At 33.3% G+C, this 16947-nt stretch overlaps 4 protein-coding genes across 4 annotated transcripts; 3 read left to right on the top strand and 1 right to left on the bottom strand.

The window, feature by feature from the left end:
* Nucleotides 1-5425: 5425 nt before the first annotated feature.
* On the top strand, nucleotides 5426-8726 carry LOC103858195. The gene is made up of 3 exons (XM_033286545.1): nucleotides 5426-6852; nucleotides 6933-7848; nucleotides 7915-8726. The coding sequence occupies exons 1-3, from the start codon at nucleotides 6790-6792 to the stop codon at nucleotides 8037-8039; spliced, it is 1104 nt and encodes a 367-aa protein (XP_033142436.1). The 5' UTR covers nucleotides 5426-6789; the 3' UTR covers nucleotides 8040-8726.
* Nucleotides 8727-9199: 473 nt separating this feature from the next.
* On the top strand, nucleotides 9200-10779 carry LOC103858194. The gene is made up of 3 exons (XM_009135505.3): nucleotides 9200-9371; nucleotides 9460-10208; nucleotides 10290-10779. Exons 1-3 carry the CDS (start codon nucleotides 9306-9308, stop codon nucleotides 10630-10632), a joined length of 1158 nt encoding a protein of 385 aa, XP_009133753.1. The 5' UTR covers nucleotides 9200-9305; the 3' UTR covers nucleotides 10633-10779.
* Nucleotides 10780-12912: 2133 nt separating this feature from the next.
* On the top strand, nucleotides 12913-14534 carry LOC103858191 (LIM domain-containing protein PLIM2a). Its single transcript, XM_009135503.3, has 4 exons — nucleotides 12913-13607; nucleotides 13677-13767; nucleotides 13850-13881; nucleotides 13959-14534. Exons 1-4 carry the CDS (start codon nucleotides 13389-13391, stop codon nucleotides 14379-14381), a joined length of 765 nt encoding a protein of 254 aa, XP_009133751.2. The 5' UTR covers nucleotides 12913-13388; the 3' UTR covers nucleotides 14382-14534.
* Nucleotides 14520-16872, bottom strand: LOC103858193 (phosphomannomutase). The gene is made up of 10 exons (XM_009135504.3): nucleotides 16497-16872; nucleotides 16352-16418; nucleotides 15917-15993; nucleotides 15795-15830; nucleotides 15604-15659; nucleotides 15413-15512; nucleotides 15215-15310; nucleotides 15038-15127; nucleotides 14891-14942; nucleotides 14520-14807 (listed from the first exon to the last, which is right to left on the bottom strand). Exons 1-10 carry the CDS (start codon nucleotides 16836-16838, stop codon nucleotides 14755-14757), a joined length of 969 nt encoding a protein of 322 aa, XP_009133752.2. The 5' UTR covers nucleotides 16839-16872; the 3' UTR covers nucleotides 14520-14754.
* Between the last annotated feature and the right edge of the window lie 75 nt (nucleotides 16873-16947).

Raw genomic sequence — 16947 nt, 5'->3', positions numbered from 1 at the left:
GCATCAGAGCTCACAAGCCACATAAGAAAAAAGCCAGACTGTAATATGATAAGATCTAAGAGGCTCAAGAAAAACATAACACTACATAGTCAACATTGTTCAAAGATCAATTGTGTAATTTGGTTTGCTCTACCAGCAAAAGTACAAGAGATAGCCGAGCAAGCAGTGTCAAGCTGATAGTGATAATTTGGTTATGAAATTCTTGTTTATTTAATTTGCTGAAGTGGTTAACTAGAATGAAGAGGTGATGTTCAATAGGCAGTATGGGAAGGAAGTGATCACTGAGGTTAACAACCACAAGTAATGCTAAAACATTATTAACGGGATTACTCAGAAATCTAACAAGTACAGTCAATTATCTTTGTTGGTTGATTTTGAATAAATTACGGAGATCGTGCTGAGGCAAGACAAGGTTTAGGGCACGCACAACGGGAAAAACTCTGATGAGTTTCTTAGCAACATATTTTGGATTAAAAAAATATATATAAAAAAACTAAAAAGGTTTTTTCTACATCCCCTTAATTTTACAAATAAGAATACAAGTTGTGTAACTAGATGATTAAGTGAATATTCCAAAAAAAAAACAATTAAATGTGTATAATCTCTCCTCTATCATTTCATCTTCATATTCACTATATTTATTATCCTAAAAACTATTTATAGCAATTTCTAACTATTTTTTACCAAAGTTATACATGTTGTTCTCTGATACATACAGTAGACCATTGACTTTGTACATTCCATAATATGTTAACTTTCCATAAATTTCTTTTCATGTTGAACATTCCATAATACGTTAGTTTTACAATATGATACAAAATCCGTCATTATATCATAATAGAAAAAATCATATTTTATTGGTTGTTCTATTCCGGTCTGGTTAACCAGACACTTCATGTTTGAGTAATAGAATAGTCGTTTGTTGCAAAAAAAAAACGTGGATTCCATATTTTATTTTACTGTATATAAATGGTAAATGGTTGTATATGTTTATCTTCTTCATGTTTTTACAATTTTTTTTTTTTTGTAACAATGTTAAACTTTATTACCCTTTTCAAATTTGAGACAGAACTACAAAAGAAACAAGGAGTAGAAAATGTAAGAACTGAAACTAAACACCAATTCAATCTAAGCTACACAAGGCCAAAACTACAAGCACGGCAACAATACCAAAGGCTACACCAAACTCAGCACAAAACACTTGCCGCAAAATTTGGAACCACATTTAATCCGAGAACTGAACCAGTAAATTTGGCGATACTCGGTGATCAGTTCTTAATGATTGGCTCCTCAAAAACAGCTGGTGAAAGGCCTTCTTATCGGCATCCACCATAGACAGAGAGCAACACTCGAGCAAGCGCACTAGCATAGACAGTAAACAAGCTTTATTTGGAGAGAAAGACCACCAGAGATGCCATAAACACCACCGAAACCCGACACGCGCCCGCGACGGAGAACCCGCAACAGGTCAACCCACAAAAACCGACAGCTCTCTGATGACTCCTTCGGGAACCACATCACATATCTAAGTGTGCACGCCATCGGACCCCAACAACGGCACATACCAAGCAAGGTGGTTCCCCCGAGGAGAAGGAGGAGACGAGGAGATGAGGAAGGAGGGAACCCGCTTCCGTCAAGCTAGATCTGACACTAGATCTAAGCTTCAGCCGCCGAAGTACTCAACCCAAGGAATCGCTAACCGGAGCCCTATCACCTAACCTCGCTGCTACTCCAAGGCAGAGAACACCTGATCTAGACCGCTGTGGCGAAGACCTCAGAAAAAGACAGCAAATAAGCCATGAAGATGAGGGAGATGAGCGATGAAAAAAGAGGAAAATGAAAAAAAGGGAGGGGAGGGAGGTGACCGACGGCGTCGGGAACAAACCGGTACCAAATCTCAGTCACGTTAAGATCTACTTTGCAAGGAGAGAGAGAGAGAGAGAGAGAGAGAGAGAGAGAGAGAGAGAGAGAGAGAGAGAGAGAGAGAGAGAGAGAGAGAGAGATTCATATCGGCAGGTATTCGTATCCTTTAACTGTTATTGGCAAACTTTTTATAGTGACTGGCTCCATCAAGAAAAGCTCCGCATCCAGAAAAATTCTATTATCGCAACCATCTGCGATATATTTTTTTTGGAGAGGTTTCAGTACCACCCCGTTGACAGAGAGTCGATCTCGCAACCTCTGGCGGTCGTGTGTGAGAATCTCATTGAAACCACTAGGCCATCAATGATATCTCTTTACAAATATTTCATCATATCAAACACATATACAATGTTTTTAGATTACACAAACGGCTTTTTCCAGGATACGCCCGGATTTGTACGAATATCATTATATTTAATGTATATAATATTGTCAATTTTATAAGAATATAAATTATAAAAAAAAAATAGAAATAAGTGAAACTCACAATTTGTTGTTTCAAAATCTAAAAATATATTTGAGATGGTGAGCAGATGCCATGTGAATAAATAGTTAGCTCATCAGTTATGATCCAAATACTCGTTAATCTTACATATTTGGATTCACTTGTAAGCCGATTGTTAGTCACAATTAATTTATACTCGTTTGGCTTTAAAATCAACGAATTTACATTTTTACGTGCAACTGAGTTTGTGGGGTTAGGCGCAAATTACATATTTAGAGTTTTTACAATTTAGAGTTTTTGTGTTGCTATCTAATTTTGTATTTTCTTCATTAGAAGTATCGCTTTTTCAGAAAGTTTGTCTCGGTTCAATGTGATTTTCATATTTCATTAATTTTCCATATCCGTTTTTTTTTTGCTGTGAAAGTCAATTTTGTTGGGAGAACTTTTGTAACACGTTTTTATTTTTAAATCGTGACTCGTATAATACAATTTTCTATTAGTGATCTAATAAAATCCTATTACGATTGACATAGTTGACTAAATAGCTTAGATTGTGTTTTTATTTTGTGCTAGGCTACGCTTGAATTCCACTTTCGTGCTTTGTTTATCAAAACTAGTATTATCATCCCGGACCAATTTTGCTTGCATTAAAATTAGTTTTTTGGTAAATATTGAATTTTTAAAATTTCTATCAAAACTTAATACTCCTTCTGACATTTTTCACACAGATTAAAAAAAATAAGTTGTTATTAATTACATCTCTCTAATCCCTTATATATTAATTGAGGAACATTTGAAAAGATGTAACCTCAATTTTGTATTAATTAAAAGAGGCCCCAATGCATAGGTGGCACTCAATTAGGTAGTCAATTACATTCAATTGAAAAATAAGTAGGTCCACATTCGATTTTTATATGTTGTTAGATACATAAGTTGGTCAAACTATATGATATAATGATATGATATGATATTTTCTTTCCTTAAATAAAACCTACGGAATTACCATAAATGACTAATATATATATGACAATTAATGATTTTAATAATAAAGATTTGATAACAATGTATATCTCCTCCATCATTTTTTGTTTAATTTTATATTATTAAAATAAATTAAACAATCAAATTAGCTATAAAAATAAAATTTAGATTTTTTCGTATATGTTATATTTTGAATTTTTAAAAACGACAATAAATGACTAAAACTATTAAAATTATTATGTTAAAAATTAATGATCAATGGTTTAACATTTTTATTATAAGAAGATACACATGATTTTAAAACCATATGAGTAAAAAATATCGTTTAATAATAAAATAAATATATATATATATATATATATATATATATATATATATATATATATATATATATATATATATATTAAACACTATATACCATAAGATTACATAAATGTTTTAATATTAAAACTTTCAATGAATTTTCAAGAACATTTATAAATTATAAACTTATTAAAGATTTCAGATTGAAAATTTTGTTATCGATGATTTAAATATTTTGTTATAAAACGATATGAACGATCATAAAACCGTATGATTATAAATTCTTATTTAATAAATAACTATACAAAATATACTATTCTTAGAAAAATAGGTTGGTCCATCTTAACTTATATTACACTTTTTATTAAACTAACTATCGAATTGATAAATAACGTACCAAAAAATGTTTTGCACTTTCCTTAAATAAAAGCTACAAAATTACCTAATATGATTAACGTATATGTGAAAATTAATTATAAAGAATAATAAATATTTGATAACAATTTTTGTATCTTAGTTCTTTTTTTAATTTTATATTATTAAAATATATTTAAAAATCAGATTAAATATATAATAAAAACATTTAAAATTTTTCTTATATGTTATATTTTGAATTTTTCAAAACGTCTATAAATTATTAGAAATTTGAAGATCCCCACTCTGAAAATTTTGTGATCAATAGATTATTTTTTTGTCATAATAAGTTACAAATAATCATAAAATTCTATTAATATGAACTTTTATTTAATATTATAAGAAGATACACATTATTTTAAAACCATATGAGTAAAAAATATCATTTAATAATAAAACATATATATATATAGATTATACTATATACCATAAGATTACATAAATATTTTAATATTAAAACTTTCAATGAATTTTCAAAAACATTTATAAATTATAAACTTATTAAAGATTTCACATTGAAAATTTTGTTATCGATGATTTAAATATTCAGTTATAAAATGATATGAATGATCATAGAACTGTATGATTATAAATTCTCATTTAATAAATGACTATATAAAATATACTATTCTTAGAAAAATAGGTTGGTCCATCTTGACTTACATTATATTTTTTATTAAACTAACTATCGAATTGATAAATAATCTACCAAACTTTTTTTTGCACTTTCCTTAATTAGAAGCTACGAAATTACCTAATATGATTAACGTATATATGAAAATTAATTATTATGAATAATAAATATTTGATAACAATTTTGGTATCTTAGTTCTTTTTTTTTAATTTTATATTATTGAAAGATATTAAAAAATCACATTAAATATATAATAAAAATATTTATATTTTTTCTTATATGTTATATTTGAATTTTTCAAAACGTCTATATATTATTAGAAATTTGAATATTCCCACTCTGAAAATTTTGTGATCAATAGATTATTTTTTTGTTATAATAAGTTACAAATGATCATAAAATATAACGCATATGAATTTTTATTTAATAAATATTCAAACTAAATAATATATATATAAACACTAATGATTTAAAGCAACAAGATTGGCTGATCAATTTAGTCGTCGAGTTGAAATCTTTCAAAAGTATGTGAAAAACTAAAGTCAAAATAAATATGGATTTAGAATAGTAGTTATATTTTACTAACCAAATACCGAAAAAACCGAACCGAACCGAAACCAACCCGATATCCGGATTGAACACCCGTAATCCAAATGAAGCCAAACTATTGTTTCATTCTCCAAAATATAATAAAAATAATAACTTAATCCCGCGCAAGGCGCGGGTCTTATCCTAGTCAATAGTATTTGAGATAAATAAAATTATTTATAAAATCAATGACAATTAATTTTCAGCTAAAATTAAGTATAATTTATATTGGAATTTGTGTAACAATAAAAAAATGTTAGAGTGACACTTAATATGAAAAGAAGAAGTATTATATTTGTTACATTTCTCGGGAGTTAGATAAACTAAAAGCTAAAATTAGAGGTGTCGCATTGAAACAAAACATGTTAGAACGTTAATTGGATTATATCAGGCCCTGGTGAGAAAAAAAAAACTGAACTATTATATAATAGATAGAAAAATAGATTTTTTCATGTCTATTATATTACTATGTTATACCATATTGTACACAGAATAAAAAGATATGTATACATAAAATATTCAACCAATATACTACATCCAAATAAATGCCTATTATACATGTATATACCTTGAAAATGTTTGATTTCATTATTCTATTTGATATTTAGCATATGTCAAATTTTGTTTTTTAATAACTAATGTTTATATGTATTGTTCTATTATCATATATTTATATAGAATAGAATAAAATTACGTTTAATATAGAATAAAATATGTTTTATATAGAATAAAAATTTCTTCACCTATCACTATATATCAAGTTTTGTATACACTATATATTTGTTTTAAAATTTTCAAAACATATCTTATTTGTAAGAACATCTATGGTTTTTACAGGAAAATTACAAAACTGAATCAATGTATTGTAACAAACTGAAAGTAATTAAGAATATTTTTCTCAAAAAAAGTAATTAAGAATAATGAGGAAAACACATTTATAAAAGAAGAAAAATAAAATAATTTTAGTTAGTCACATACAAGGATGAAATGGCAATTAATACATATTATATATGATATACTCTAGCCATTTGATTGATATATGGTTAGTTTGTTAATATTTTTTTTTTGGGTTATGGATGCAAATTTTCCATCCAAAAGGTTGAGATACATATTCTTATTTCATAACCTTTGAAATCTTCTTTACATACTTTGGCTGGATAATTTTTTGTTTAGTTTTCAATTCTATGAAAAACTATCATTATTTTCATTGAATTTTTTTTTTGAATAAAGTTATACAATTTTGATATCTAAAACATTGACATGGTTGGTGAGGGTGGTATAATAGTAAATGTGGGGGTAATCAAATATGATGAGTGATAAAAAAAAATGATAAGTGCGAAAGGAAAGAAGAACATTTGGTGCATGTTGACAAAAAAAAGAAGAACATTTGGTAAACGTGGAAACGGAGGAAATAAAAGAGAGAGTTTCATCTCAGAAAGAAAAAAAAAGAGAGACAGAAAATTGAAAACCCTATTCTTACGGCGGCCAGACAAACAAAGCTATGTCTTCGTCTTTGATTCTGAGCCTCTCTGCCAAGCTCTCCTCCGTCCGAAAACTTGCTCTGGTATTTCTCTTCACCCTTGCTTTGTCTCTCTGCTTTCTTTTTTCTTCTTCTGATGTCTACCTCGTACTACGCTTCCACAGAGATACCAAACCCTTGGGATGTTCTCCTCTTCCTCCTCCACCACCACCAACCCCTACTTAATGTATGGTACCACAATTTATGGAAATCCTGAAGAAGATCTTCATGTAAGAAGCGATATCCATTACTTCGACCCTGTCAAGGAAAATGAAGTGATTGTACGAGACAAGACACTTCCCATGGAGTTTCGTAAAGAGTGTGTTTTGGGCGGAATGTCCCATGGTTGGGTAGTTTTCAAGGCCCGGTCTGATGATAAGAAAGATAAAGTCTTATATATTAGCGACTACTACACTCCTTGTGGCTCCAAATCAAACCCTAAAACCATTCCTTTGCATCCCATGGGTCAACAACCTGGTCGTCCTGCCCAATACCTCAACATCACTAACGTCGCAATGACTTGTTCACCTGATCAAAGCAATGATTTCGCAGTGGCTGTCAACTGCTTAGGACCTGTGATCAACTTCTTTAGGCCTGGTGGCAAGCACAAGTACTCTGGTTCGGTCCACTTTACCACTCCTCTCCAACATTTCAATCAGTCAAAGGTTATGTATTCAAAGCGTGATGAAAAGTTCTACACCACTAGTGTTAACGGCCAATTTTTGGTTTACTACGATGCTTTCTTCGAGGAGGATATGACCGGCTCCGAGGTTCATGAGCTGCGGTTCATCAACCATCCTGAGCTGGCTCAGTCCGAGTGGGAGATATTGGACTCATGTTCCAAGACTGTGCACCTTGTGGAGTCTCCCTCGGGGCAACGCTTCCTAATCAAATGGTACGCTCAGAACCACCAACCGGGCAAGAAGATCACCTTCTTGTGTCGCGGAACAAAGCGCTTCATGGTGTTTAGAGAGGAAGAAGAAACACGGGTCATGTCTTACACGGAGGACATTGGAGATCTCTGCATATTCCTGGGCAATAGTGAGCCCTTCTGTGTCAAGGCAAGCTCCTTCCCTGGCTTAAACCCTAACTCCATCTATTTTGCAGGAGATGGCTTTGGTGTTTACGATATAGCCACTAGAAAACCACGTTCCTTCCGTCCCAAGTCTCCCGCAGCCTTCTCCAGAGCATCACCCGCCTTTCAGTGGATCCCTCCAATTATGTCTCTCTAGTTGCTGTCCTTCAGTAAAAAAATCATTGGCTCCGACTGGTGACATACAGTATTAAGGTTGATTTGCAGTATGTATTGTAATTTGATGTGATTTGCAGTAAAATTTATGTGGTAAAAACTGTAAATTTATGTGGTAGGTTTGCAGGAAAAGTATGAGTTACGATTTTTTTTAAAGTAATGACTGATAACTTTTTTGATGTACAAGTTGCAGTACAATTTTTATAAATAATTAAATTTATAAATAATTAATTATTTATTAAAATAAATTAAACGTTAAACCATTTAAGACAAATAAATAATAATAAAAACTATTTTATTTTAATATGTACAAAATATTATTTCAAATAAATAAAAATTATAAGTATAAAATGATTATCCTTATACAATTTTAATGAGAAATATATTACAGAAAATTAATTTCTATTAACTAAACTAATGAAAGATACATAAACATTTGTATTATATATGTAATAGCAAAAAATCTCATATAAACATACAACTTTATATACAAACATAGTTAATAATTTTTATTATAAAATTATTCTGTTGAATCATTTAAATGGAAATAAGAATGCTTATAAAAAGACTAAGAAACAAATAGTTATTAAGTCACCAATAGTAAACACAAAAACCATGTTTCAAAAGATGATAAATTGTTTAAAGTTAAAAACAAAAACAAACGTGGAAATAACAAACAACTAAAACACTAACTCAAGTTCTAATACACCCACTTTTCCTTGATGTTGGTTTAGAATTTGATTTAGTGATTTTACAAAGAAGACAACTCAAAAATATAACTCAACTTTACCACATTATAACTCAAACACAAAATCAAAAAGTTATAATTAAATCATGATTGGTAACATTTTTGATTTATACCTCTAACTCAAACTAAATCAAGTATAAATCATGTTACCAATCAAAACCATTATGTCTCTAATTTGTGTTGAACTTATTATATATATGTTTGGTTTTCAATTGTATCTTTCTTTTTCTTTAAATAAAAATTATTATGAAACGTTGACGCATTTGAAATAGTAAATAAATGTGGGGTATTCCATATGATAATAATTGATAGGCGTGGTGAGAAATAACAAGAAAAAATGGTAAAAATCTTTTGTACAAATTGTATGACAAATTTTTAATTTTTTTTCTTAAAAAAAAAAAAAGAAAAAAAGAGGAAAAGTGGAGAAAAGAAAGAGACGTAACAAGTAGTCTGTGTCTTTTTAGATCTAACTCAGAAACCCTTTTGAGATCAGGCCAAGCTATGTCGTGGTCGTCGTCTTTGCTGCTCAGCCTCTCTTCCAAGCTCTCTCCCCGCAAACTTGCCCTGGTAGTTTTCTTCTCTCTAATCTCTTTCTCTAATTTTTGTGAAGTCTTTGTGTTTATTCTTCTGATGTCTACTTCGTACGCTTCCACAGAGATGCCAAACCCTTCGTACGTTCTCCTCCACCACCACCACCACCACCACCAACCCTAACTTGTTTTATCGTGTCAGCTGTTGTGGTGAAAAAGGTGATGTAGAATCCCCAGGTGTAATGACACAGCTCCACATGTTTGACCCGGCCAAAGAAGAACATATCATCGTCGGTGATATGCCATTTCCCAAAGAGTTGGTCGAGTCTTCGCTTGTGGGAAGTTCCCATGGATGGGGAGTTTTTCTATGGGGCCACCGTTCCTTACTAATCACTGACTTCTGCAACCCCTTGAGCTTTAAATCAAAACCCAAGTTCATCCCTCTCCTTCTTAGGCCTGACCTAATTGGTTGTCAAGCTGAGTTGGTAAGTGGCGTGGCAATGTCCTCTTCTCCTGATGAAGAGGAAGAAGACTACCTCGTGGCTGTCAAGTTTACGGGACGTGTGGTGAGTATATATAAGCCGAGTGACACTAAGGCCGCGCTCCATTACATTTTGCCTCATAATGTATTCGATCATTTTGAACCATCCAAGTTGATGTATTCCAAGAGAGATCAAAGGTTCTACATGGTAAGTTCTGGTGGCCACCACTTGTGGTCTTGGGATGGTCTTGAATCCACGAGGCCTGAGTTCCATGAGTTGCGCTTTCACAACCTTCCTCAGTTTTCGTGTTCCGAGTTGCAGCTTTTGGATTCTTCTCACAGGACACACCACCTTGTGGAGTCTCCCTCAGGACAACGATTCCTAGTCAAATGGTTTGCACTTGTATAATTACAAAGGATATATATATATATATATATTATTAGTTACATGCTTTTTCTTTTTGCGTTGGGCAGGTATGTCCAAAGCAGCAAGGCATTAGGATTCAATTGTGGTGGCACAAAGCGGTTCATGGTGTTTAGAGAGGAGGAAGATATGAACATGTGTTACACAGAAGACATTGGTGATCTCTGCATATTCCTCGGCGATAACGAGCCTTTTTGTGTCAAGGCCAGCTTATTCCCGGGCTTAAACCCTAACTCCATCTATTTCATCGGTGAAGCCTATGGTGAAGGCTATGGTGTTTACAGTATCGCCACTAGAACCCCACGTTCCTTCAAACCCAAGCCTACCTCAAGTGGCCAAGGTTTTATGATTCGTCTATGGGCTCCTCACTGGCTTCCTCCGTTTCCTCTCTAGTTGTTATGTTATGAACAACTAAAAACATAATCTGTAGTATACTGTCTTCTTAATTACCATCTTGGTACTGTTAGCTCTCCCAACTTGTGTACAATCTAATCAGTAGTAGAATCCCTGGGTCCTCCATTGCGTTCTTCAATGGCTCTATATAATTTCTCCCTCCTAGATTAAAAAAAAATTATAGGAAGAGCGGTCAAAAGAGAGAAACACATACTAGGAAGAGATGGTCTCGAGAACAAGAACCACCTTTAAAAAGATGGTCAACTATAATGACAAGGATTAATCATTGGTTGAGGAGATGGTCAAATATTCGAGTCTAAGGAACGGAACACACAAGAGTCGTGAGATGTGCAGCTTTTGGATATCTGCTTGTCCAAGTAAAACGGCCATATGCGGATAGGAGAAGGACTGGTTTGGTTTGCTTTCAAAACTTCTTCTGCTGCATGATGTGAATACCCTCTCTTAACTTCCATTTTCATATGCTAAGAAACCTTTTGCCCTTTGGGATTGTGTGTTTGATGCCTTTCTCGGTCTCTTTTGTTTCAAGACTTAGAAATCTCTTAGTAGTAAGATCAAACCGGAGCAGACAAATTTTACTGCACTTTCTTATTTCTTCTAGATCCCACAGTTCTATTAGAATTTAGAAGTATCAACATTTTGATATGAATGTGAAAATACTCCATAAAATCTTTCACCTTGATGTTTTTTTTACACACAATCACCAATATATAAACATAACAACAAACAAACAAAAAAATAACCGAATCACACAAAAAAAAAAGAGAGAGAGAGGAATGATCACAAACAATGGCCTGAGAAACAAATTTGATAGACTCTGAAACATCAACAAGTTGCCTTGGATTGGGTACGATACCAGTGGCTCTATACTTAGCAGCCATTTAATAAGCTCTGTTATCCATTGAAATTAATATGGTGCATTATATGTTTTAGATAGGTTAATTATTCAAGTCTGGTTTCCCTATTTTTTTATTGCTAGTTTCGTTCACTGTTTTCTGTCTTGGAATATTGATGAGAAATCGAGTTTCAACGTCCGCTGCACTTGGCAGGACGTGAGACCTTCTCTACCACCACAACCTGCAGGTGATGTGATTTGGTTTAAAGGAGCTATTCCCAGGAATAGTTTCACTATGTGGGTTGCAAATATGGACAGATTACCAATAAGGGCAAGATTAGCTTCTTGGGGCCTTCAAATTACTACCTTCTTGCTGCTTATGCTCGGCTCATGAGGAATCAAGGGACCACCTATTCCTCTCCTGTGTCTATAGCTCTGAAGTCTGGCGCCTGTCCATTGCAAGGCTCAACCCGCCTAATCAACTGTTCTTCTCTTGGCCGGAACTACTGTCATGGATCAGAAGTTCATATACTTCTGTCCCATCTCTACTCGAGAAGCTTCTGGGCCAATGTACTATCTATCACCTCTAGAAGCAAAGGAACAACGTGCTACATAACCAGATTACTCAGTTTCCGTCAGCGATCTTCAAGCTCATTGATAGAGAAATGCGAAATACTATCACTGCTAGGAGGAACAGGAAGCAATTCCTAAACCTCATGGCCCAAGTGGATGCACTGATTTTCAATTAGCTCATCCTCATTTTGTTATAACCTTGTTTTTTAGCTTTTTTGCCAAGGAAATAACATAAATTAGATCTACTTAGCTTGTGAATCTGAACCCGAACTAAACCAAACCAAACCTACCCAACCGAACCCAAACTGATACAAACCAAAGTATATGTCTAACTCGTTTGGTTCAAGATTTTATCAACCCAAATGGTTCGGTTTAGTTTGGTTTTAAACCGAACCAAACCGAAAAACCGAAATATTTTTTAATTAGATTAATTAAATATACTAATAATATTAAGATTTAGTAATTTAACTATTTAGCCTAAACAACTAAACATAATTTTATACATTTTATTTTTAAATGAATAGAATAAGCACAACTAAAATAAAATACAAAAATATGAATCTCATACATTAACATCAAAATGGAAAAGTTATTTTATGATATTTATATTATTTTTGAAGATAATAATATAAAATTATTGAATTATATTTTTTACATATTTATTGTGATGTTTTGTTTTACGCTTAAATATGAAAGAATAATGATTTAGTATCAAATGATGATTTGTTTATGTTTTTATAAATTATATTTTTGTAATTAAACTAGAACAAAACTAAAAAATTAACTCGATTGAACTGAAAAATGCAAGCAAAACCAAATTAAACCCAAACCGAATCGAAGTAAAACCGAATATAAACCAAACCATTCTAATTCTTATACCCAAATAACCCAAACCAAACTGAACTCATAATTAAACCGAAATTCTCACCCCTTATTTGCAATTACGTCCTATATGATAGGTGATACTTGATGAATTACACATTTACTATTACAAATATGTCTCTCACACAGGTTTCCAATCACTAGCTTAGTCTTATCCATTCACATCATTTACTTTACAATAGCCCCCTTAATATTTAAATAGTTATGATATAGCCTCGTAACTTTGACTATTGTCATTCTTTTCCACAAATTTAAAAATAGAGCTCAGGAAAGGGAAACCCTTCATCCATTTGCCCGGAAAAAAAGAAACTAAAAACAAAAGAAAATGATGATGATCGGTAAAATAAGCAATCCTAGAATTAAATGGTATCTCCTCTTTCGAATCTCCACCACTAGAACCAAGATTCTCAATCAAGAACTTCTAATAAATAACACATGCAACTCATAGATGAAAAGAAAGAAACAAAAACTCATTTTGTTTTTGTATTCTCCTCGTTGTTTAAATCCAGAAACAACACAGAAGATAGAAAAAATGTCGTTTACAGGAACATTGGATAAATGCAAGGCCTGTGACAAAACCGTCTACGTCATGGATTTGTTGACGTTGGAAGGAAACACATATCACAAAAACTGCTTCAGATGCAGCCATTGCAATGGCTCTCTCGTGGTACGTCTTCTTCTTCTTTCTTCATTGTTACTCTATTTCGAGAATGCTATGAAACTCTTTTCTCAACAGATAAGTAACTACTCATCAATGGATGGAGTTCTTTACTGCAAGCGTCACTTTGAGCAGCTTTTTAAAGAATCTGTCAAGAGTCTTCACACAGGTCTCTTTAGTTTATCTCTTGCTTGTTCTGTTTTCGAATGTTTTTTTAATTTGTCTGTGCTAACGTTATTTAATTACAACAGGAGGAAAGACAGACAAGACGAATGATCAGCTAGTAATGAACTTATAACTGTTTTTTATTTTGCATGTTTCTTTAATCTTTAATCTAATTATTTCATTTGAATCTGCAAGACTCGAGCTCCAAGCAAGTTATCTTCATTCTTCAGTGGAACACAAGACAAGTGTGCGACTTGTCAGAAAACCGTTTATCCACTTGAGAAAGTAACAATGGAAGGAGAATGTTTCCACAAGACTTGCTTCAAGTGTGCACACAGTGGTTGTCCTTTGACTCACTCTTCTTACGCTTCTCTCAACGGTGTCCTCTACTGTAAAGTTCATTTCAACCAGCTCTTTCTCGAGAAAGGAAGTTACAATAACGTCCATCAAGCTGCTGCTAACCACCGTCGATCCGCCTCTTCTGGTGCCTCTTCTCCTCCTCATGACAACCACAAACCTGAAGAAGAGGCCGTGGCTCCCGAGGGAGAAGGAGAAGGAAAAGAAGAAGAAGAAGCCCCAGAAGCTGCAGGAGAAGAGCCTGAGCCTAAGGCTGAGTAACTATACTACCAGTTCTCAAGTTTGAAGTTTTATATGCTTTTTATGTTTACAAATTAATATATGTATACAATCATTCTTTTTGTAAATTATTGTAAAGCTTGGAGAGAATCTGTTGTAAAAACAAACATTTAACATCCATTTTTAAAAAGAGTATACTTTCTTTAATCTTAGCTATGAGGAAAACCAGTTCTTGTTCTGAAACAAAGATTATAACCAAATGTTTTATTTTTCTGAACCAAAATTCAAAACATACGGAATCAGTATGCAAACATACTTGTCTCCGTTTCTTGTAATGTAAAAAATCAAAAGTTGTGAAAATTCGCCAAGAATAGTCAATCTCTCGCATTGTGTTCCTGAGATGGACAGTTGTTTTTCAAGACATGAACAGAGCTTTGCATTTAGCCATTGTATCATCTGGACTAGTAACTGCAAAAGAAACAATCTTACTGGTCATGAAAATGTCACTAACACATACAGAGATAAACATATGATATATCCAACAAACTGACCTGAATGGCCAATTGTTTTTGGTGATTCATAAATTTCATAATCGTTTCCACCCTGAAAGGAAGTTAAAGCCGTGTTTTTACACATCAAGCTCAATGGAAAATCATGCAAGAATCACTCCACAATTTACAAAAGTTAAGTTGTCTTACCTCATAGGTTTTGTCACCGAAGAAATGAATTTCATTGAAGTCTTCAAGGTACTGCAAGCAGTAAGTCTTGTCCCAACCTCTAGGGAAGACCTGAGTCATAACAATTGAGCTTGGCTCAGTAACACAAAAACTGGCTATAAGAAATTTGTTAAAATCCACATTTTCATTCCAACTCACATCGAAGCTAATCTGTCCTCCAATTGAGAATGTAAGGTTAAGATGTGCAAACCGCTCACGAAGTTCAGCCACCATCTTTGGTCTAATGTTTTGAACCTTTTTAAGACAAACATGTTAGAATGATATCATCAGTTAAAACAAACAATGCTAATGATTGGTTTTATATAAGGAATCAAACTAAAAAAAAGTTTCTCTTACCTTATCATATCTCTCGAACTCGTCTCTTTCTTCTTGGCTGCAGTTGCGACCAATCGGTGACACGTTGAGCATTCCATTTCGGAACTCTATAAATGTTCCCCTGTGTATACAAATTTCAAGAAGTTAATAACTTTAAACCCCTCTAAAATAATGACTCGAGACTAGAGGTTGAGGTTGATCTTTAAATGTACCTTTTGATTGGAATATCCAAGTCTGCAATGTAGTGCAGCGTGAAATTTATCAACTCCTGCATCATCAAACGTACGCAATCACGAACTATTGAAACACATGTACTTGCATATCGCTTCACCACCAATTAAACAACTAAAGAAACATTAAATCAACTCCTGTAACATGAGAGGGACAATATTTTTTGTTTTACCTTGAGTTTATCTTCACCAAGGTACAGCTTCAGGCTCTGAGAAAAGACACAAACTCTTAAGGAACAAAAGAAACGATCAAGCAACAATGTGGGTGAGGTAAAATAAGTCGTGTGATATGCACCTGGATTCCAATGGGCTTCCCATCTTTATGGGCAACAAGGCCATTCTCAGAGAAACAATAATCATAGTCGGTAGTGACTGCAAGAAAATACAAACTCGAAAGAATTAGCCAAACAGATGGAGACTCAAAAGACAAGAAGGTGGTAGAGCCAGATAAAAGATGTCCCTATTAAGAAAACCAGATAAAGATAGAGACTTGGAGAAATCAAGGATCTGGTGTGTCTTTGTTGTTGATGGATCTAGTCAACGATCTAAAGCAGAGAAAGTCTCTATAGTCTAAGCTTCTAAAAGGGTCTCATATATATATATAACAGAGAACAAAACAAAAGAGTGACCTTTCTCATCAATGTAGGTAAAGATCATTCTTTTAGATACCAAATCGAATTTCTAAGAACAGAGTACAGTTTCTTTTCCCCAATCTGATCACCTTACGTACCTGTTTTGCCAAGCTGCTCAGATATCTTGCTTAGATCAGATCCACCGACGACTCCAACAGTAACCACCTGAAAACTCTCACAGACATTTCATCAAACACTAACCAGGCATAGAAGAAGCTACAACGGATCAACCACACGACATACCTTGCGCAATTCTCGGATGAACTCGAGCAATTCTGGAGTAGCTTCCTTCCTTGGAGCAGTGAGAGTACCGTCGACGTCGAACAACGCGATCACTCCGGGCTTTTTGACCGCCATTGAAGGATGAAGAGATTTGAAAGTGGAGGAAGATGATGATAATGGCGGAAGAAGATGTGAATAATATAAACGAGTGGACCGATCTGATCTTAACGAAAGAGTGTCGCTTAATATATGGTCCTTACTTTTTGTCCTAGAGATCTGTGATTGGTTGGTAAAATAATCGTGACGCATTAAAATCATTATTTCTCTAGATGCTATAGTATGGTTGAATTTAAGTGTAACCATTACAACATTTCTTAAGATTCAGATAAAGTGTTTTTGTTTTCATTGGAAGATGTTGACAGAAACAAAAAGAGTTTTTCAAACAAAAATACATCGATCTGTTGTTGTATAG

The sequence above is a fragment of the Brassica rapa genome, chromosome A03 (assembly GCF_000309985.2).
Source record: "Brassica rapa cultivar Chiifu-401-42 chromosome A03, CAAS_Brap_v3.01, whole genome shotgun sequence".
In the NCBI taxonomy this organism is placed as follows: Eukaryota; Viridiplantae; Streptophyta; class Magnoliopsida; order Brassicales; family Brassicaceae; genus Brassica; species Brassica rapa.
Note: the sequence above shows the minus strand (reverse complement) of the source record. Positions and strands in the feature narration are given on the sequence as shown.

Excerpts from the sequence above, each read along its gene's own strand:
- LOC103858191 (XM_009135503.3), top strand. The coding sequence starts at position 13,389 with ATGAAAAGAAAGAAACAAAAACTCATTTTGTTTTTGTATTCTCCTCGT. Across the intron at positions 13,608-13,676 it reads ATTGCAATGGCTCTCTCGTG|ATAAGTAACTACTCATCAAT; the intron begins GTACGTCTTCTT and ends TTTTCTCAACAG. Across the intron at positions 13,882-13,958 it reads ACAAGACGAATGATCAGCTA|ACTCGAGCTCCAAGCAAGTT; the intron begins GTAATGAACTTA and ends TGAATCTGCAAG.
- LOC103858194 (XM_009135505.3), top strand. The coding sequence starts at position 9,306 with ATGTCGTGGTCGTCGTCTTTGCTGCTCAGCCTCTCTTCCAAGCTCTCT. Across the intron at positions 9,372-9,459 it reads CTCCCCGCAAACTTGCCCTG|AGATGCCAAACCCTTCGTAC; the intron begins GTAGTTTTCTTC and ends ACGCTTCCACAG. Across the intron at positions 10,209-10,289 it reads CAACGATTCCTAGTCAAATG|GTATGTCCAAAGCAGCAAGG; the intron begins GTTTGCACTTGT and ends TGCGTTGGGCAG.
- LOC103858195 (XM_033286545.1), top strand. The coding sequence starts at position 6,790 with ATGTCTTCGTCTTTGATTCTGAGCCTCTCTGCCAAGCTCTCCTCCGTC. Across the intron at positions 6,853-6,932 it reads CCGTCCGAAAACTTGCTCTG|AGATACCAAACCCTTGGGAT; the intron begins GTATTTCTCTTC and ends ACGCTTCCACAG. Across the intron at positions 7,849-7,914 it reads CTGCATATTCCTGGGCAATA|GAGATGGCTTTGGTGTTTAC; the intron begins GTGAGCCCTTCT and ends TCTATTTTGCAG.
- LOC103858193 (XM_009135504.3), bottom strand. The coding sequence starts at position 16,838 with ATGGTTACACTTAAATTCAACCATACTATAGCATCTAGAGAAATAATG. Across the intron at positions 15,311-15,412 it reads AGTTCGAGAGATATGATAAG|GTTCAAAACATTAGACCAAA; the intron begins GTAAGAGAAACT and ends TGTCTTAAAAAG. Across the intron at positions 14,808-14,890 it reads AAAAACAATTGGCCATTCAG|TTACTAGTCCAGATGATACA; the intron begins GTCAGTTTGTTG and ends TTTCTTTTGCAG.